Source organism: Puma concolor, chromosome E1, assembly GCF_028749965.1.
Source record: "Puma concolor isolate L17-30 chromosome E1, mPumCon1.1.hap2, whole genome shotgun sequence".
NCBI lineage: Eukaryota > Metazoa > Chordata > Mammalia > Carnivora > Felidae > Puma > Puma concolor.
The window spans coordinates 39,394,423-39,414,788 of NC_141680.1; the positions used below are offsets into that span (position 1 = coordinate 39,394,423).

Here is a 20,366-nt window from a genome sequence, read left to right on the forward strand (position 1 = left end):
CCGAAGTCGGACGCTTAACCTACCGAGCCACCCAGGCACCCCTAACATTTATTTTTGAGAGACAGAGAGAGACAGAGTGTGAGCAGGGGAGGGGCAGAGAGAGAGAGAGGCAGATACAGAATCCAGAGCAGGCTCCAGGCTCTGAGCTGTCAGCACAGAGCCTGACATGGGGCTTGAACTCAGGAACAGTGAGATCATGACCCAAGCCAAAGTCGGATGCCTAACTGAGCCAACCAGGTGCCCCAGTGTTTATTTTTTTTGAGAGAGAGCAGGGGAGGGGCAGAGAGAGAGAGAGAGGGAGACACAGAATCTAAAGCAGACTCCAGGCTCCCAGCTGTCAGCATAGAACCCGACATGGGGCTTGAACTCATAAACCGCGAGCTCGGGACTGGAGCCAAAGTTGAGGCTTAACCGCTTGAGCCACCCAGGCACCCTGGGTTTTTGTTTCAATACAAGAGAAACATGGGCTTGTAACAAACTTAGTATAGATGCAAATAAAGAACACACGAAGGTGCCTGTCACTCTCCTAGTCCCTATCCCTGGAGACTATCCTGACCCTTTCTGAGCATTTGCTGTGTGCCAAGCACTGCTCCCTACAACAACTCCATGGAGTAGGTACTATTATCTCCACTGTACAGATGAGGAAACTGAGGTTAAATCATTTGCCCAAGGTCACGCACGTTGTCAGTGTCAGAGCCAGGATTCAGCCCCAGGCTTCCGGCTCCAGAGCCCAGCTCTTGACCGTTCGCTGATCTGTTTGTTTCCCAGACCCTCTTACACCTGTGATGGAGACAACCATGCATAGATAGGGTCTAGAGTTGGGTGAGTTTGCCTGCGTGCTGGCAAATGTTTGCCATCTGGCTCTCAAGGGAAAAAAGCCTTGATCTGTAGTCTCCATGGTACAATTACTCCTACTGTGCCTTATTTCAAGCTACCGATAAGCTGCCACCAACGTGGAGTCAGAAGAGATGAACACCTTTGGCCCTCAGGAGCCGGTGTGAGCAGGATTCAGCACACCCCTGGGGGTGGGGGGGTGGGGGTTCTTAACAAAAGGAGGCTTGTCATTCTGAGATTCATTCGTGTCTGTACAAAGAGCTCTACCCCGTTCTTCTTTTAAATCAACCACCTGGTAGTTCGTAGTCGGAATAGACTATAATTTGCCTAATCACTCCCCTATTGATGGATATTCAGGTTGTGTTCAAATTTTTGCTCTTACAAAACACGTCGCAATGACTTTCCTTGAAGGTGTCCCTACATGCCCGGATCGGTGTCCTAGAGGTGGGTTCCTAGACTGTAGAATTTCCAGGTCAAAGTCCTGGTCAACATTTTTGAAAGCTAATGTCAAGCTGCCCTCTGAGAAGAAGGCCCTAGTTCATACTCTGACCAACAGCATAGGAGAGAATTGGCCCCATCCACCCTAGATGTTATCAGCATTTTATTAGACTTCTCTTAATTGGTTGAGGGAAATGTCATCTCATTATGTTTTCATTTTCATTTCTTTCATTATTAGGGAAATTAACTATCTTTTCATTAGTTTATTGGCCTTTTCTGTTTCCTCTCATTTCCTGTTCATTTTCCTATTGGGCTGTTTGTCTTTTTTGGTATCGGTTTGTACGAGACAAGCTCTTGTGTATTATGGGTATTAACCCTTTGCTAGTTTTTGCGGAGATTTGCTCTCGGTCTGCCGTTTGCCTATTAACTGTTCGGGGCAGAAATTGAAAACAATTAAGTGTAGTCAAAGCTGTTAATCTTTAATGGATCTTGCGTCTCGTGTTTAGGAAGGCCTTATGGTTGTAAAGACGTCTTCTTGGTTTTCCCAAGATTTTAGCAACTTTGACATTTGGCTCTCTAAGGCAATCACACATGTTTGTGTATTATTATGTGGGCTGGAAATGGATTTTTGTTCCCCCGACAAGATAGCTAATTGTCCCAGGGACATTTATTGACCCCTCCATCCTTCCGCACTGATTTGAAACGCTGCCTTTATCACATAGTAAAGATCCACGTGGCCTGTTCCCCTCCTTTCTGTGTCCTTGTCCTTGGCCAGCCTCCCCCGTGAGGCCCAGGCTGCTGAAGCTATGCTATCTTTTTAGCGCGTTTCAGTATCGGATAGGACAAGCCCTCCCTCGTGATTCTTCCTTTACAGACTGTTCTCCGCTCTCCTTATGCATCTACTCGTCAGATGAGTTTCAGAATAAACTTAGCCTGTTCCATGTTTTAAAGTTCCCCATGCACTTCTTCTGAAGGGAGTTGGGGGGCATTTTGACACAGGTGGTGTGGGTGTCTGGAGGCCGAAAGGGCCCCTCCCGCTTTCTAGGTAACCTCTTCTGACCTTGTGGTGTCCTTGTCCCAGAGCCTGGGACGAGGACCTCTTTTCCAGTATCCACGTGCAGCTCAGGTCCTGCTTCTTCCCAAACACACCTGGGCTGCCCCAGGTCGGGTGCGCCCCTGAGTGCAAGTGCAGCTGTAGTGGGTTTGGTCACATAGACGCAAGGTCATGGAGCACTGGGCCTCCTCAGCTTGGAAGCACCGTGAGAGTGGGAGAAGGGACTGCCTCCCACCTCTCTAAAGAGTCTTCACTGTGTTCTAGACAAATACAATGACTTCATTGAGGCCAATCGCATCGAAGACTCGAGGGAGCGGATGAAGACGCTCCGGAAGCTGGTAAGGCCTGGAGCCCAGTGCCGCCACTTCCCTCTGTGACCTTGGAGATGCCCTTCTCCGCTCTGGGCCTCCGTTTCTCCATCTCTCCAAGGGGGCTGGCTAGAGGGTGGTTTCCAGACTCCGGAGGTATGGCGGTGGGAGCCCCTGTGGGGTGTGCTGGGGAGATGGGGAGGGCCATCACAGCCCCATGCCCCTTCTCGCTCCCGCCCAGATCCGGGATCTCCCAGGACACTACTATGAGACTCTCAAATTCCTCGTGGGCCATCTGAAGACCATTGCTGACCACTCGGAGAAAAACAAGGTGGGGGGACTCTGGCGTGGAATGTGGGGGAAGGAGGCATATAGGGTCCTTTCAGCATATTCTAGCCTCTTCCAGGTCAGATAATCCCAAGGCCCTCTAGGCACACCCTTCTCCGTAGTCACTCTGTCCCCACCCCACCCTTCCATGCCAGCCAGTGCTTCTTCCCCAGAGAGCCATCTCCGGAGTTTCTGAAGGGTATCGCAGAGGCAGAGAGCCACAGTCCCTCTGTGTCTGATGGAAATCTATCCTTGGATTTAGCTCAAATCCCTTGCATTGCATTTTTCTTTCTTTCTTTCTTTTTTTTTTTCTTTTTTAAAAAAATATTTTATTTTAAGTAATCTCTACACCCAACATGGGGCTCGAACTCATAACCTTAAAATCAAGCATTGCTCACTCTACAGACTAAACCAGTCTCTCATGCCACATTGTGTTTTTCTAATCAGACCTCTGTATTTTCTGGTTCTGCAAAAATGAATGGAGCTATAGGAATGCTCCCAGTTTTAAAATACCCTTAGAACCTCCAGCAGGTCCCTATTCTGGCATCTGTCACTGTTAGCACGGTATGGGTGAGCAGGCTGGGCACTGCTCTCGGCTGCTAGGCCTGGGGATGAGCGAGGCTGAAATCTGGCCTGTACTCTACTTGTGAGGCATTGCCTTACCCAGCAAGGAGGTGTCCGTCCCCTAAGCCAGGCATAGCTCAGGATGGGCCTTGGGCCTGAGGGGTCTGGGGTGAGGGAGGTCTGGGGGACTGGAGGTCAGAGCTCATGGAGTGTTGATGCTGACCTGCTTTCCTCCCCTGCCCAGATGGAGCCCAGGAACCTGGCCCTGGTCTTCGGGCCGACGCTGGTGAGGACGTCTGAGGACAACATGGCGGACATGGTGACCCACATGCCTGATCGCTATAAGATCGTGGAGACGCTGATCCAGCACGTAAGCAGCCACTCCAGGCCGAGGCCATGTCCCCCTGGGCATTTCGCTCCTGCTCGCCTAGGCGGATGTGCTTAGTGGAGGATGAGGCAGCTTCAGCAAATGCTCCTGGGATGGCACATGCCCTTCCGAAGCGATGGGCTGCGTTTCCGGACCAAACAGGAATGGATCCTAGAATCCCTGTCTTTCTAGGATGTTCCATTCCCAGCAGGAGAATCAGGAGGCCCCTGAGCTTCTAAGATGAGGGTGAGGGTCAGAGGGCAGAGGATGGTCAGGGAAAGTGCGGCTGGGTTGGACAGCCAAGGGGTGAATGCAGGGGCACGTTCAGAAGGGGGCCCCAGGAAAAGTGTCCTTGTAGAAACATGCAGACGGGTGTAGGGAGCAGGGGCAGAGCTCTGCCTTGCCACCCCACTGAGGCTTGGGGAGCAAATGGTGATGCCCGGGGAGGGGACGCAGATGAGGCAGGGCGGAGCAAGGGCTAAGACAGGATCCTGCACTTGTCCTCTGTATGTCTTGGGCTGGTCTCCCCCCTTCTCATGGCTCCCAGAAGCACCACAAGCCCTGTTGTGTCTAAGGAGTCTAGTTATTGTCCAGGATGGGATGAGAACCTAGAGCGGCCAGCAGAGGGCGCAGGAGGCCTTGGTCCTCTAGAGCCAAACTCAGGGCAGCGCCGCCCCCTTCTGGGGCCCTAAGGGATGCTTTTATAAATCCTAGATTTTCAAGAAAAAAAAAAAAATCACAGATTTCCCATTTCCAAATCTGCCTGTGGATGGAACCTGACCCCCTCCTGCCAGGAGAAATAAGACCGGCAGCTGGCCAGCGGAATGGGGTCCTCAGCGTCTGCAACGTCACAGATACTTTAGGGAAGGGAAACCAGGCCATGTTACTCCCATTTTACAGATGAGGAAACCGGTGCTCAGAGAAGCAAAGTGACTTGCTCAAAGTCACGCAGCTTATTAAGTGGCAGCCCCAGGATTGTAAGCCAGCTTTGTCTGACCAAAGTTGGTGCTTTCCTCGGCCCCTGCTGGGAGGCCAGATTCCGGGGTCCATCCTAGAGCTGGCTTGGCCGGCCAGGGTCAGTGACGTGAGGCAGTGGGGTAGACTTTGGTCACGCCGACTGGCCTTGCCCGCTTATTTCCTTCCTCCACTGGGTGGTCAGGGCTCTGAGCCTTGGGAGGGAACGTCAAAGCCTGTTCTCATTCCAACATTTCCCTTAGTCTGGGAAAACTTATCCCTTGGAAAATTTCAGCTCCCCAGTCTAACACGTGGCCCCCGGAGCCCCTGGAGTCGTGGGCCCAGGCAGGATCGGTCCTCGGCAGAGACTTCTCTGACTCTGGCTCTGAGCCCCTGGCCCGTCAGCGGATGGCTGCAGGTCATGGGTGACTTTGCGGCCATCACCTGGCCTCCCTACCCGGGGCTCCTGTCCTCCCAGTGGCAAGTCACCAACCAGCTCATTCCCATGTTTACTAAGTCAGCTGCAACCCAAAGACCACGTCAAGGCATTTGTTCGAACATGATTGCCGCTCTGCGTACACCGGGATCTCTCAGCCTCCGCACTAGTGACCTTTGGGGCCAGATGATTGTGGGGCTCTGTCCTGTGTAGCGCAGGATGGTTAGCAACATCTCTGGCTAGATGCCAGGAGCCTCCCTCCAGTCGTGACAACTGAAAATGTCTGCCGACTTTCCCAAATGCCCCCCCCACCAGGGGACGGGAGGCAGAGGCACCCCGCTTGAGAACCGCTGAGGTAGCAGTTGAGGGCACTGGCTCTGGAGCCCGCCCACTTGAAGTTCAACTCTGGCCCTGCTCCTTACATGCTGTGGGGCCTTGAACAAGGGACTTACCCTCTTTTTGCCTCAGTTTCCTCATCTGTAAAGTGGAGATGATGATAATGCTCACCTCACACGGTAATTGTGAGGGTTACATGCGTTAATGTCCGTGAAGCACTTAAAATGCCACTTAGCGGGTAAGAGGTGTCATATGAATTAGCGACCACCATTATTGACCTCATCGGCATGCCAGAGGCAGGTGCAGGTGCTGGGATGCAGAGGTGACTGGAACCCAGGCCCTGCTGTGAAGGAGCAGTGCCTCAGTGAAAATGTCATTTCTTCATTCTCTGGGCTGTCGCCAGGGAAGCCCATGGAAGGACCTAACCCTGCCCCGGCTGTAGGGCTGGGAGCGTAGTCAGGGGCGAGTTTAACTGTCTTACGACACCCGGAGGAATTTAGCCATTCAGAGCAGGGAGAAAGCGTTCCAGGCACAGGGATGTGCAAAAGCAAGGTGGCACCAGCTAGCGTGAATTCTTCCAGAAAACTCTGGGCTACCCGGAAGCTTCTGGGCTCCCACAGCACTTTTGGGTACCTCCAAACCGAATTAAAGGCTGGGCTTCTTAGGGCTTCCTCTATTCAGCCTGTCTCTGGGGACTGCACTTTTTCTTAATGATGGCTAACATTCATTGTACATTAGCAATGTGTTGTACTAAATATTTTACACACGGTATTTCATTATTTTTGAAATGTTTAAGCGGAGGGTATAATTGACATGAGATTAGTTTCACGTGTAACAACACGACCATTCAGTATTTGTATATATCCCGTGAGATGATCAGCGCTATACATATACCGTCACCATACATAGTTACAATTGTTTTTCTGGCCATGAGAATTTTTCAGTCTTGTTCTCTTAGTAACTTTCAAAAACACAATGCAGTATTGTTAACCACAGTCACCATGCTCTAGGCTACGTCCCCGCGACTTATTTATTTTGCAACTGGAAGTTTGTACCTTTTGACCCCCTTCACCCGCTTTGCCCACCCCCCATTCCCGGCCCCACCCCAGCCTGTTTTCTGTACCTATGAGCCTGGATCGCGTCTGTTTGTTTTAGATTCCACCTGTGAGATCATACGGTATTTGTCTTTCTCTGTGTGACTTGTTTCATTTAGCATACGTGGTACCTTCAGGGGCCATCCATGTGGTCACAGATGGCAAGATTTCCTTCTTTCAGTGGCTGAGTTGTATTCCATTTTATATACACGCCACATCTTCTTGACCCATTCCTCCATCAGTGGGCACTCAGGCCACTTCCGTGTCTTAGTTGTTGTAGATAATGTGCTGCAATGAACAAAAGGGTGCAGATATCTCTCCTTGGTGTTTTTGTTTTCTTCAGAAAAATACCCAGAAGCAGAATTGCTAGATTATAGGGTAGCTCTTTTTTTTTTTTAAGTGTATTTGTTTATTTTGAGAGAGAGAGAGAGAGAGACAGAGAGAGAGAATCCCAAGTAGGCTCCACGCTGTCCGTGCAGAGACTGACTCGCGACTGGAACCCACGAACTGTGGGGTCATGGACCTGAGCAGAGGTCAAGGGTCGGATGCTTAACTGACTGAGCCACCCAGACCCTCCTGGATCGTAGGGTAGTTCTATTTTTAATTTTTTGAGGAACCTCCATGCTGGTTTCCGTAGTGGCTGCACCAATTTACATTCCCACCAACAGTGTGTGACAGTTCCCTTTTCCCCACATCCTCATCAACACTTGGTATTTCTAGTTTCTTATAATAGCCATACCGGATTTCATTTTCCTTCTCACCACAATTTTAGAAGTAGATACTCCTGTTATGCCCATTTTACAGATAAGTAAATAGACTCAAAGAAGTCATTTACCCGAGGTGGACTTGAGCCCGAGAAGACTGACTTTCGATCTTGCATTATTTCTTATCCTCTCTTCTCTTTCTCATTGCTCTCCTTTGCCACTTATTTGAGTTAATAATATGCCAGATTGTGGCGAATAATAACTGAGGTTCATGGCACATGGTCATAATCAACCTGCAAGTCTCCTTGTTTCCCCCTTCATCCCTGACCCCACTTTGCTCCCGCCATAATTACCCAGTCTGATTGGGTAATACGTATCCTTTCAATCCACGTTCCCTGTCTTATTGTATTTATTTATTTTTTAACAAACAGTATTTTTTTTTAAGTAATGCCCTATGTGGGGCTCGAACTCATGAGTCTGAGATCGAGTTGCACACTTGCAACTGAGCCAGCCAGGCGCCCCTAATATTCTGTGTGTGTTAACTTTCGACCAGTGAGCTTAACTCATTGATTCTAATTTCTGTGTTGTTGGGACTTCTCTCTGCCATCTTAAGTGTCGTTTTTTGTTTACCCCATTTTCATTTTATTTCTTTTCCATCTGTCCTACCTTGCTTTCGATGGATTGATTTTTGTTTTCTTGATATGAAAATTACATAATTTAGGGGAGCCTGGGTGGCTGCTTGGTTAAGCATCCAGCTTGATCTCAGCTCAGGTCATGATCTCACGGTTCATGAGTTAAAGCCCCGAGTGCTGACAGCGTGTGGAGCCTGCTTGGGATTCTGTCTCTCCCTCTCTCTGCCCCTCCCACACTCGCTCTCGCTCTCTCAAAATAAATTAAAAAAAAGAAAAATTACACAATGTATAAAGCCCAATCTGTGTTTAATTATACAATTATAACAGCCCATACTTATGCTTCACTCTCACTGATTATTCCTAAAGCTCATCAATATCCATTGTCTTCCTTCCACCACATCTAAAAACCAAGTGCCTTGGTGTACTGTCACCCATCACCGGTTTCTCCCTCTGTGTTCGAAATCCACAGTGTCATGGATATACTTTGTGTGTGCACAATTGTATGTGTATATGAGTATCCTTGCTTGGATCGACCGTGGACATTCATCCTGACCTCTCCGAGCTGGTCACTCCACCCCGGGGTCATTTCTTAACTGTGCTCATATACACAGTTAAGAGAATCTTTGTGCAGCAAGCTTTCTGATGTCTTCAAGTAGCTTTAGTTCACACTCAACTGAGAGTTTAGCAGGGTATAAAATTCTAGGCTCAAAATCCCTGCGTTTGTAATCCAGCAATACAGGAAAATACTACTTATCTTCTTATGTCTGCTGCTGCTGCTGCTGCTGCTGCTGCTGAAAGTTCTAGTTACAGCTGATGCTCATTTGTAAGCAACCTTTTTTTTTTCTCCAGAAAACTTTTAGGGTTTTATCTTCAAGATTCTCAGATTTCACAAAACATACTTACGAATCAGATTTTTACTTTATTTTCTATCCTGTTTGGCATTTATGTGAAAACTTTTTCCTGCCTGCCCCTCAGGGAACCTCCTAACATTTCCCTCCCGGCACTTCTGTCTTCTGGCTGGGGGAGAGAGTGGCCACCCCAGTAGCTAATGTGGTGCCCAGGGCTCTTCTGGCTGCTGCAACAGGTGGGCCTTCTCTCTGCAGTGGACCCAGCCTGCGCTAGATGGCACTGCTGTCCCCGCTTCTGGCTTGCGGTTGGGAGCGAGCCCCAGAGATGTGTTCTGGACAATATCTAGTGAAAAACAGGCGGAGAAGCTTTTCCTGAACTGGCCCTCCATCAATCCTCAGCCCTTCCCATTCCAGGCTGCATTTCCCTCCAGCACTGGGGTCCAGCCTTTTCTCTCCCCAAGGGTTTCTCATAGTCTGTGGGGTTTGGTCCTGGGAATCCATGTTCCCTTGGGAACATCCAGTGACCAGGCCAGCCTGGGGGTTGTTGAGAAGAGGGAGGACTTCTCCTGCCCCATTCCATATGACGTCTGAGTGGAGTCCTCTGGACTGTGCAGGTCCAGAGCCCGTGTCTCCGTCTTCCCTCAGCCCCTTCCCACGCTGAGTTTCACCACTTCCTTTTGTCTCCTCTGCAGTCAGACTGGTTCTTCAGCGATGACGAGGACAAGGGAGAGAGAGTAAGTGATGCAGAGGGAGGGTGGAGTGGGTCTGGTCTGAGGTGGGCCTGCATCTCAGTCTGGGGGCCGGGAGGGGGCAGGCAGTAAGACTCAAGCAGGGGAAGGTCCCTGCCCTTGGGGCTTCCCAGTCTGATGGAGGAAACATAGGCCCTCTTCTCAGGAGCCTCCAGTCTAATGGGAGACACGATCCTTGCCTTCATGAGTCCCCAGTCTAAGGGGGGAGGTATAAGCCACTCTAAGGAAACTGAGTCCAGTAGCAAAGGCAGACTCCACCTTCCAGTCTTATGTGGAGGATATAGATCTTAGAAAGATCCAGTCTGATGGTGGAGACACAGCTCCGGCCTTTGGGGTTCAGTCAAGGTGTTGGAGAAGGCACAAAACAGTCTAATGGGGTACGTGTAGGACCTGCCTTCAAGAGTGCCTGACTGATGAGAGAGACAGTTGGTGAGCCCCAATCTGATGGAGGAGTCATGGGCCCTGCCTCAGGTTACCCCGTTTTGCGGGATCCACGGTCCAGCCATCTGAGGACATGCTGGCTGACCCTCCTCCTGTTTGCAGACTCCTGTGGATGACAAGGAGCCTCAGTCAGTGCCCAACATTGAGTACCTCCTGCCTAACATTGGCAGGACAGTGCCCCCTGGTGACCCAGGTTCAGGTGAGTGCAGGGGCTTGGGAATGGGTGGGAGTGGGGGTGGGATTCGCATTCCCAAGGGTCCCAGATGCCTGGCCAGACGCCCAGCTTCCCTGCTCTGCCCCAGCGGGGCCCTTCCCTGCCCCCACCACAGAGACCCGGGCTGTGGCAGGGCCTTCTCCACTCTGGGGAGGTCTGGCTTGCCTGTGGGCCCGCTTCCTTGTCTGCTCAGCTGCCCCTCCCCGGGCTGGGTAGGGGCTTTGTTCGCCCTCCTTCACTGGTTTCCTTCCTGAGCTTTTTATTTCTCATGGGCTGTGTCCTTCTGGGCATGTTCCTCTTTTTAATTTTTCTTCCTTTTCTCCTTGCACCCCTCTGCCCCCTTCTCTCTTCTCCCTGTGCTCTCCTCCCGCCCCTGAACCCTGCCTCTCTCTTCTCCCCTTCCCCTCCTCCAGCGGACCTGTTGGAGATTTAAAGGGTACAGTGTGGCATTTGCGGCCTCGGTCACTAACAGTGGCGGGTGATTATAAGAAGGCTGGGCAGGCCCGAGCGGCAGGCAGAAAGGTCCCGGGCTGTGAGCACCTCACCCTTGACATACCGGCTACCCCCGCTTGTGAACAACATATTCCCACCCTAGCCCTCCCATCTGAAAGCCCCTTCTCGGGAGGAAGGAGGCATTTGTCGGAGCCAGATCCTGTCCCCTTGCCGGGAAGTCTGGGCACCGCATGCACGACTGCTCCCTCACCTCTGCCGCGGTCCCCAGACTCTGGGCTTTTCTCTGTGCTGAACCCGGTCACCTCCGGTTATCTGGACAGGGGGAGGCTTGGCTGGTAGGGGGGCCCAGCCTGTCGGGACACGAGTGATGTCACCCTCAGAAGCCTCTCTATAACTGCAGCTCCTGCCTTGGTGGGCTCCGAGGGCTGACTCTTCCCTCGGAGTCTGGGCTCCCTCGGGCTGGTCACTCAGCCCCTAAGTCCTGTTTCAGGGCCGTAGACTCTCGTAGCAGAGCAGCCCAGAGCAGCCCCTCGGCCCAAGGCATTAACTTCTCCCGCCCTGTGGGCGGGGCCGCCCTTCGTATTCTGACGGCTCCTGTCTCTGACAGAGGCCTAGCGCAGCACCCCTAGTTACAAGAGGCAGGCTGAGGGGGGAGCCAGGGGACAAGGTGGGTGGGGATGGCAGAGAGGAGCCCCCTGTTTCTTCTAATCACCTGCTGCCGCTCCCCTGCCTCGTGTGTGTCACTGTGTGGTTGGCCATCTGCTCCTCTCACCGTGTGCAGGGGAGGGGTGGGGAGGAGGACTCACTTGCTTGCCAGAGAGTGTGGATTAACTGTGCCTGCCCACTGCCCCGTCAGACCCCGGGAGGTCCTTAGATCAGCCTACCCCCTCCCCGGTCCTGGAGAGGACACTGCCAGGATTTGGTTGTGGTTCCTTCTCCACCCCCAGTGATCTTAAAGGAGCGGGACCCCTGTCCTACTGATGTAATGATTTTACTCGTTCTCATAACTCTGGTGATAAACAGGGCCTTGCCCCCGGGAAGGCAGATGGACGAGGAGTCTGGAGGCAGAGCCTATCAAGGCCCTAGTCACCAGCGCGCTCTGCCTCCTGGGTCCCACCTACTTGGTGTCTGCCCCTCGACGCCATCATTCACAGGGTCCCTCTTCTTCCTCCTGTCCCAGAAGTGGGGGTGGTGGTGAGAGTGGAGGTAGGGCGCCCCCTTGTCTGTGCACTGTGTGGTCTCCATTTCTCCAGAGCATCTGTGATTCGCTGTGTTTCATTGTGGTTTCCGTGGACTGCGTCTGATATTTGGCATTTTCTCTCTAGTGCTTCAGAGTAACAGGGACAGGAGGGGAGGGGAGAGGACCTAGGCCCAAAGAGAAGCCCTCCTTGCCCTTGACCCTGACAAATGAGGGTCTCACAACTGGCAGCCTGACGTCACTTCCTACCTCGAAAGGAAGTGGTGATTGCCATCAATACCGTCCCTGGGCCATGGGAAATGACACCAGAAGCCCATCACACTCCCAACACCTGGGGGAGAGCTCAGGTGTCTGATCTCCCTGGTTCCTGAAGCCTCCGGGGAGAGGGAATCGTGTGCACAAGGCAGCCTTCTCCTGCCCCGATTTAACTTTCCTTTGTATTTCTCTCTCTCACCAACAGATTCTACCACCTGCAGTCCAGCCAAGTCCAAGGTGAGTGCCAAAGCAATTCTGAAGCTTTCTCCCTGCTTAAGCCGTCCCACTTCTTGATTTTGGCCAAGGGAATGGGGAGAATTGCCGCTGGATGCTGAGGAAGTTGCTGGTCACAGGGAAAGAAAGTAGGAGGTATTGTGTGTACCGTGGTAAGCAGAGAAGTCACTCACCGTGGCCGTGCTGGGTGGGGCATCTGGTGGAATAGAAGGATCCGGCCTCGGAGTTAGGTGGCCAGGTGGCCAGGGGCAGTGTTCCCAGTGGCTAAAAGCGCACAGTCCGCGGCGCCTGGGTGGCTCAGTCAGTTAAGGGTCCGACTCTTGATTTCGGCTCAGGTCATGATCTCACGGCTCATGAGATGGAGGCCCGTGTTGGGTTCCGTGCTGTTAGCGCCCGCTTGGGATTCTCTGTCTCCCTCTCTCTCTCTCTGCCCCTCCCCCCACTCGCGCTCTCTCTCAAAATAAATAATTTAAAAATTAAAAAGAAAGAAAAAAAGCACAGACTGGGTCTGAGTCCTGCCTCCACCACTTAGCTTCAGGACATCAGGCAAGTTGTTTAACCCCTTTCTGATCCTCAGCTGCTCACCTGTCAATGAAGCGCGTAATATCTCTCCTTATAACCACAAGTATGTCTGCTGTACTTAATATTCTTTTTGGAGGGCCCAAAGCAGGCAGAAGTCAGGAAATAACAAAGATAAGAGGATAAATCAATGAAATTGAAAACAACTGAGAAAATCAATGAGCCTGAAGCTGGTGTTTTGAACCAGCTCTCACAGCCAGCTACTCGCCGTCCAGGGCCTGCCCTCCGAGACAGAACCCATTAGGCAAGGATGTAGAGCTTGATGGCCAAGGGGGTTGGTGTCTTAGCTCTGGCCTGCCATAACAAAATACCACAGACTGGATGGCTTAACCGAGAGAAATTTCTTTTCTCACAGTTCTTTTATTATTATATATTTTTTCATGTTTATTTACTTTTGAGAGAGACAGAGAGCGAATGTCTCTCGAGAGCGGGCCAGGGGCAGAGACAGGGAGATGCAGAATCCGAAGCAGGCTCCGGGCTCTGAGCGGTCAGCACAGAGCTCGACTCGGGGCTCGAACTCATGAATGGTGAGATCATGACCTGAGCTGAAGTCGGACGCTTCACCGACTGAGCCGCCCAGGCGCCCCATTTTTTCTCACAGTTCTTGAGGCTAGATGTCCAAGACCAAGGGGTCAGCATGGTCAGTTTCTGGTGAGAGCTCTCTTTCTGTCTTGTACATGGCTGCCTTCCTGCTGTGTCCTCATACAGCAAAGAGAGATTACAATAGAGAAAGCTCTCCAGTGTCTCTTTTTATAAGAGCACTAATGCCACCACAAGGGCATGACCTCATTACCTCCCAAAGGCCCCATCTCCAAATACTATCCCACTGGGGGGTAGGGCGTCAGCATACAAATTTGAGGAAGGGGACACAATTCTGTTCATAGTAGTGGGTGAAATCACTAAACTCTGGTGATTGAACTGGACTCATGTCTGTCCGGGTCTCTAAGCACTGGCCAGGTCCCAGCGAGCCCAGTGTGCCTGACACGCAGTGTGCCTGGGGGGACGGGGAGCTTACTCCGTCATAAGACTTCTACGGCAGGGAGCAAGTTCATTATAGTGACCTGAATCTAGCCCACCCATCGCTCCTGCTAGCCCCCTGGTTTCCCGTAGCCTCTCCTGGGCTGACGCCTTGGCCTTTATGTGAATGTACCGACCTCTACATTCCTGGAAGTGACCATTATGACTGCTCTGCTTCTGTAACTAGCTGGGATGAGAGGATAATTTGATCTGATGGTCCTAGTGGCCTCACAAGCGCCTCAGAGAGCACTGGCCAGAAAAGACTGTGGCACTGGCTACCCTGTGCCTCAGGTTGATCAGAGCAGAACTGCCAGATCGCACAACTCCGGGGATTGCCTTCTGGAGCCATGCAGCGTTGACCTCCGTGGCCCAGGAGCCGCATGCCTATGAATCCTGACTCCCTGACATGCTTCAGCTTCCTCAGAACCAGCTGATGTGAGAGAGAGTACATAGGATGCGGTGGCCACACGAGGCACCTCTGTGTCTCCATTATTATACCGTGGCTGAAACAGGAGGTGACCTGTGAGAAGGGGTCACAGGGCAGGTCATTCCAGCCCGGCAGGGGGACCAGTTTCAGCCTGTGCTTATGCACGGCCTTCTGTGTTGAGGGGACTGCATTCACCCATTTGTCCATTCACTTAACATTTATGTATGTATGTTTGTATGTGGGGGGGGGGGGAAGGGGCAGAGAGCGAAGGAAAGAGAGAATCCCAAGCAGGCTCTGTACTGTCAGTGTAGAGCCCGAAGCTGAGCTTGAACTCATAGAGTGAGATCATGACCTGAGCCGAAATCAAGAGTTGGATGCTCAACGGACTGAGCCACCCAGGCGCCCCCAGTCACTTAACGTTTAGTGAGCACCTGTTATGTGCGGGCACTGCACTAGGAGTCATGGACGCAAACACAAAGAGGCCACAGACCTTGCTCTCAAGGAACTCTGAGTGTGATACAGATGATGTGGAAACAGAGCTATTCCGATGGGAGAAGAGCAGGTGTAGGTGTGTTTTCAAAGGGCCATGGGAGGGCTGAGAGGTGGCTGTACAGAGGATGCCATATTTGAGCTGGGCCTAGGAAGAGGGCTAAGAGCTCATACGGCAATAGGCGGGCAGGGAGAGGGGGCGGTGGTGGCTCAGGGCAAGTCAGTGTGGTAGGTGGGCATCGCCAGAGTGAAGGGTGTGTTGCGGTTAGGGTAGGGAGGGCTGGCAAAGTGGGTAACAGGTTGTAAAGGGCCCTGTGTCTGGGCTTCATCCTGGGGGAGGTGGGGGGCCCTGCAGAGTCTGGAGGTGATCAGATTCCTGCCTTGCCTAGAAGGACTGACTGCTCTAGAGGAGGGGGGACTGGGGTAAGGCAAGGCTGGAGGCAGGGACCCCTATCAGGAGATGGCAGAAAGACCCAGAGAAGGCAGAGCAAGGGCCTGGACAGAGGATGGTGAGGATGAGCTGGCTTTGGGAGTCACTTCAGGAAAACTGAGAAGCAGCAGGGAAGGAGAAGGAGGCAGGGAACCACCTGAAGGTGGGGAACATGAATGCAGGTCGTTTGGGGCAGGTGTAGGGAGCCTAGTGTAGTAGTTGTAGATAGGTGAGTTTCAGGTGCCCACACTTTGCTAGAGATGGACTTGCCATTGGAAGAAGAGTTCTGGAGCTCAAGAGATAGTTTGGTGTTGGCCCGTGAGGGTCACCGAGGGCTCTGCTGGGGCATCACAGAAGGACAGGACCAGAAAACACTCACAGGACTTAGCCGTGACAGTGCAGCAGGAAGTTGCCCCGCGTGGGGTTGGAAATCACTGTTTGGGGGCGCCTTCAATCCGATCGTTCAGATTGTTCAGAACTGGGTAGCCACTTCTGGCAGCCGAGCCGGCCAGATTGATGTGGGGTTGGGGACTGTGGGTGGGGGCCCCGGTGGGATGGCTGAAATGCAGTGGGCTGTAGTGGGAAGGGGAAGTGAACTTGGGCCGGTTGCCCTGGAGAGGCCCATACCTACTGCCTAGGTGGAAAGGCAGGTTTCCCAGGTGGGAGTGAGTGGAGATGGAGGGGGTAGAAGCCATGGGGGGAGGGACGTCCCTGCCAGGCTCTGGTGATTATAACCCGGGCTGGTATATATAAAATGGGTTCAAACTGTCAAGTGTATTCACTGTTGAGAGGCTATTATCACCAGAGCTGTGTCTGCAAGGATTAATCTAGCGCTGGGCTTGGGGAATGGAGTGGAAGTTGGGGCGGAGGTGAGGGACCAGGCCCCAGCTCACAGGAAGGAGCCGCGAGTCTGGATTGAGACCAGAGTGGGTACCGGAGGGGACTGGGATATTGAGGGGGGCCGCGTCCGCTGGCTCCCGGCTGGGTAGGGACGCTCCCACTGGGACAGCCATCAGGGAGGAAGGGCTTAGGACGCCGGCCCGGGGAGTGGGGGGAAGGGGGGGAGCGGGGCCGGCTTGGGACCTGCCGCGGTGCGGGGGCGCCTCCTGCATGCTGACCTGTCTCCCGCGCAGGGCTCGTGGGCCCCCAAGAAGGAGCCGTACGCCCGGGAGATGCTGGCGATCTCCTTCATCTCGGCGGTCAACCGCAAGCGGAAGAAGCGGCGGGAGGCGCGGGGACTGGGCAGCAGCACCGACGACGACTCGGAGCAGGAGGCGCACAAGCCCGAGGCGGGGGCGCCGGCGCCGGGGGCGCGGGACCAGCCGGAGGGGCCGCTGCCGGGCGCAGCCGCCTCCGAGGCCCCGGGGCGCCTCAGCCCCCCGGCGGCGCCGGACGAGCGACCGGCCGCGGACACGCGCTCCATCGTCTCGGGCTACTCCACCCTGTCCACTATGGACCGCAGCGTGTGCTCGGGCGCCGGGGGCCGGCGGCCGGGCGCGGGGGACGAGGCGGACGACGAGCGCAGCGAGCTGAGCCACGTGGAGACGGACACGGAGGCCGGCGCGGGGCCCGGGGGGCGCCCGGCGCGCCGGCCCTCCTTCAGCTCGCACCGCCTCATGCCCTGCGACACCCTGGCGCGCCGCCGCCTGTCCCGCAGCCGCCCGGACGGCGAGGGCGCGGGCGCGGGGCGGGGCGGCCCCCGGGCCGCCGAGCCGCCGGGCTCGGCCTCGTCCAGCAGCCAGGAGTCGCTGCGCCCCCCGGCGGCCGCGGCGGTGGCGGCGCTGGGCTCGCGGCCGTCACGCATCGAGGCTCTGCGGCTGCGCCTCCGCGGCACCGCCGACGATATGCTCGCCGTGCGGCTGCGGCGGCCGCTGTCGCCGGAGACGCGGCGGCGCCGGAGCAGCTGGCGGCGCCACACGGTGGTGGTGCAGAGCCCGCTGACCGACCTCAACTTCAACGAGTGGAAGGAGCTGGGCGGGGGCGGCGCCCCGGAGCCCGCGGGCCCTCGGGCGCACAGCGACAACAAGGACTCGGGCCTCAGCAGCCTGGAGTCCACCAAGGCCCGGGCGCCGTCGTCCGCGGCCTCGCTGCCGCCCGGGGACCCGGGGGCCCTGCAGAGCCAGCCCCCGCGCCGCTCGGCCGCCTCCCGCCTCCATCAGTGTCTGTGACCAGCCCCCCGCCCCGCGCCGGTCCCTCTACCCCAGTCTTCTCTGGCTTGCGCCCCCTCTCTTGTCCCCGGTGCATCTGGCGCTGCAGGCCGCGTCTCTAGTTTGTGTGCGGGGTCGGTAGGGGGCGGGCAGACGAGAAGGCCCCGGCTGGGACAGGGAGTGGAAGCGGGAGCGGGAGGGAGGGGGACACCCCGGAGGTAAGAGGAGTGGGGAGAGGAGAGGGGACAGGCTGCTGGAGCTCTGTGACAGAGTGGGCCCTCTGGGCCCTTCTGTGTCTGCACTTAGAGACCCTTGTTGGCCATGGGGTGTGGATAGGGAACCACCCCCCTCCCGAGTCTCAGTCCCGGACTAAAGGAAAGACCCGGGGTGATGCTGGCTCTTCGCTTCTTTCCTCCGTGCCTCTCCATTAGCTCTTGGCTCCTAGCTAAGGTGGGGGAGGTGATGTAGGGTCATCGTGTCCAGGGGCGGAGGCGGTATGTGTGCGAGTGTGCTAGTCACTGTCAGAAGGTGTTTCCAGTAGCAACTTCTGCCTCTCCTGCCCCTTGTTGCCCAACCCCACCACGTACAGCAGCCCCCCACCCCCACTCCTCCCGCCTTCCGTGCATCCAGAGATCCTGCCCCTGCCGCTTGTCAGAGCCAGAGAAGGAAGTTAGGGCCACTCCACAGAGGCGGAACTGAGACTCCTCCCAGGGTTGTTCCCCTCACCAACTTTTTGCCAACCTCTAAACCACCCTCACTAGCGTGTTGACCATGGGAGCTGGCTGCCGATTCCCCAGTTTTGGGAGGGTCCAGGGTACCCCCTGCTAGATCTCCCTTGTCCCTCTCTTTGTTCTTCCAGCTGTGCCTGCTGCTTCCACAATTCAGGCACACAGACCCCCCACCTTCTTCTCTTTAGGAGGGGGTATAGTGAACATCCCTGGTGTCTCTCTCTCTCTCACTCACTCATACACAAACACACACACACACACACACACACTGATTTATGGGGTCTGAGCTGGGCTGTTCCTTCAGGATGGGCGGGACCCAGCCCCCTCTTCTCCCCGCACGTTGTAAATAGACCTCAGACCACCAGGCCTCCCCACACACGCCCTCACTTACCCCAGGGAAGCCCAGGTGGGGTTGTGAACCCCACCGCCACGTCTGTCAGTCTTCTTGTTTTATGCAAAGATTTGCTGTAAAGTAGATTTCTCTTTCCCCCCTCCCCCACCCTTTTACTGTAAATATTGTCTCTAAATGTGTAACATATTATAAAGAATTTATAAGGATTTTTAAAGATGTTTTGCTCATTTAAAAAAGTGTTGTAACAGTGTTGGAAAAGCCTCTGGCCCCACGTGCGCATGTCTCCTTTCACTGTGTCCTTGACACACCTCTCTAGGCGACAACTAAGATTTCCTGCTTCTGAAAAGTCCTGTCTTAAAAGTATAGTCTATATCTTGGAAATAAATGGCCTTCCTCGAGGCATGAGTCATCGGTGTCATTTGATTTGGAGGGAGGAAGGGGCCAGAGTGGGGCCGGCTGGGGGAAGTGGGGAGGGGCTGGCCCACGGAAGGAGGGCAGTGGGGGCTGGACCCGGTGGCGGCAGAGTGGAGGCAAGCCTCTAACTCCTGGGAGCTTTGTAGGTGTCCTTGGGGACTCGTCCTGGGTCTTGGGAGTGGTCCAGTGGTGCTGCCCAGTAGATGCTGTTGATGGGCCCATCCTGGCTGGCTGCCATCACAGGCTCTCCAGGCCCGTGCAGTAACCCAAGAGGACAAGAATGGGTTTTGCCCGTGGTCTTAGGCACGTGTAATTTACAACACGGGATGGGTTTCCTTCAAAAGAAACATTTTTACTGTTTTGTTTTTTTTTTTTTTGAGAGAGACAGAGTGTGAGTGGGAGAGGGGCAGAGAGAGGCACAGAGTCTGGAGCAGGCTCTAGGCTCTGAGCTGTCTGCCCAGAGCCCGACATGGGGCTCGAACCCGCGAACTGTGAGATCACGACCTGAGCCGAGGTCGGATGCTTAACCGACTGAGCCGCCCAGGCACCCCAAGGGGTGGGTTTCCTTCATTGTCATGGTTCTACAGTTGCCCCTGCCAGCTTCCGGGCTGCCTCTGATAAGCCTAGTATCTTGTAGGAAAAACAGGTGACATTCATCAAAGAGAAACTTCGAGAGCCCTGGAGGTGGCTAGAGCGGTCTCACCGAATGCTCCTTCCTTTCTCTGCCCACCCCCCTGTTGTTTTGTTTGGCAAATGAGCCAACAGCTAGTGCTGTGGGCTCACACCAGCCCCAAGGGCTTTACAAGTCCTGAGTCCTGCAACACTTTGGAGCACTCGTTATCTCCATTTTATATACGAGGAAACTAAGGCACAGAGAAGTGACGTGACCTGTCCAAGGTCACACAGCTAGTACGTTGGTGGAGCCAGGTTAAATCTATGTTAAATCTATGACACACAGGTTAAATCTGTGTGTCCAAGGTCACACAGCTAGTACGTTGGTGGAGCCAGAGAAAAGACATAAGGATAAGGTCACCTGCCCACTGGGCCACCTTCTCCCCACTGTAGTTAGGCTTTGGATGAAAATAAATCAAAACATTGTGCTCTCCCAAAACAAAGGGAAATGACATCTCCAGTGAAGAGAGACAATTCGTCGTTAGCAGGCTTGCTCTATGAGGAATACTCCAGGGGGCTCTGCAAGCTGAAATAAAAGTACACTAGATGGTAACTTGAATGCACACAAAGAACACCAACAAGGGTAACTACATAGGTATTATGAAAGTATAAACATTTTCATTTGTAATGCTTTTCTTTTTTTTTTTTTTTTTGCCATTAAAAGGCAACTG

The 20,366-nt window shown here is 54.0% G+C and overlaps 1 protein-coding gene across 7 annotated transcripts in view; it reads left to right on the plus strand.

The window, feature by feature from the left end:
- Positions 1-19,007, plus strand: part of ARHGAP23 (Rho GTPase activating protein 23) — an 80,165-nt gene extending 61,158 nt beyond the window's left edge. For 6 of the 7 annotated variants that reach the window (XM_086687143.1, XM_086687142.1, XM_086687146.1 and 3 more), the window contains 7 exons: positions 2,591-2,664; positions 2,876-2,965; positions 3,770-3,895; positions 9,589-9,630; positions 10,189-10,285; positions 12,412-12,443; positions 16,516-19,007. In XM_086687143.1, coding sequence (XP_086543269.1) covers positions 2,591-2,664; positions 2,876-2,965; positions 3,770-3,895; positions 9,589-9,630; positions 10,189-10,285; positions 12,412-12,443; positions 16,516-17,550 — 1,496 coding nt within the window. In that variant the 3' untranslated portion in view covers positions 17,551-19,007. Of the gene's footprint in view, positions 1-2,590; positions 2,665-2,875; positions 2,966-3,769; positions 3,896-9,588; positions 9,631-10,188; positions 10,286-10,713; positions 10,737-12,411; positions 12,444-16,515 lie in introns of all 7 variants that reach the window. The other variant, XM_086687149.1, reaches the window with a different exon arrangement.
- Positions 19,008-20,366: the final 1,359 nt, after the last annotated feature.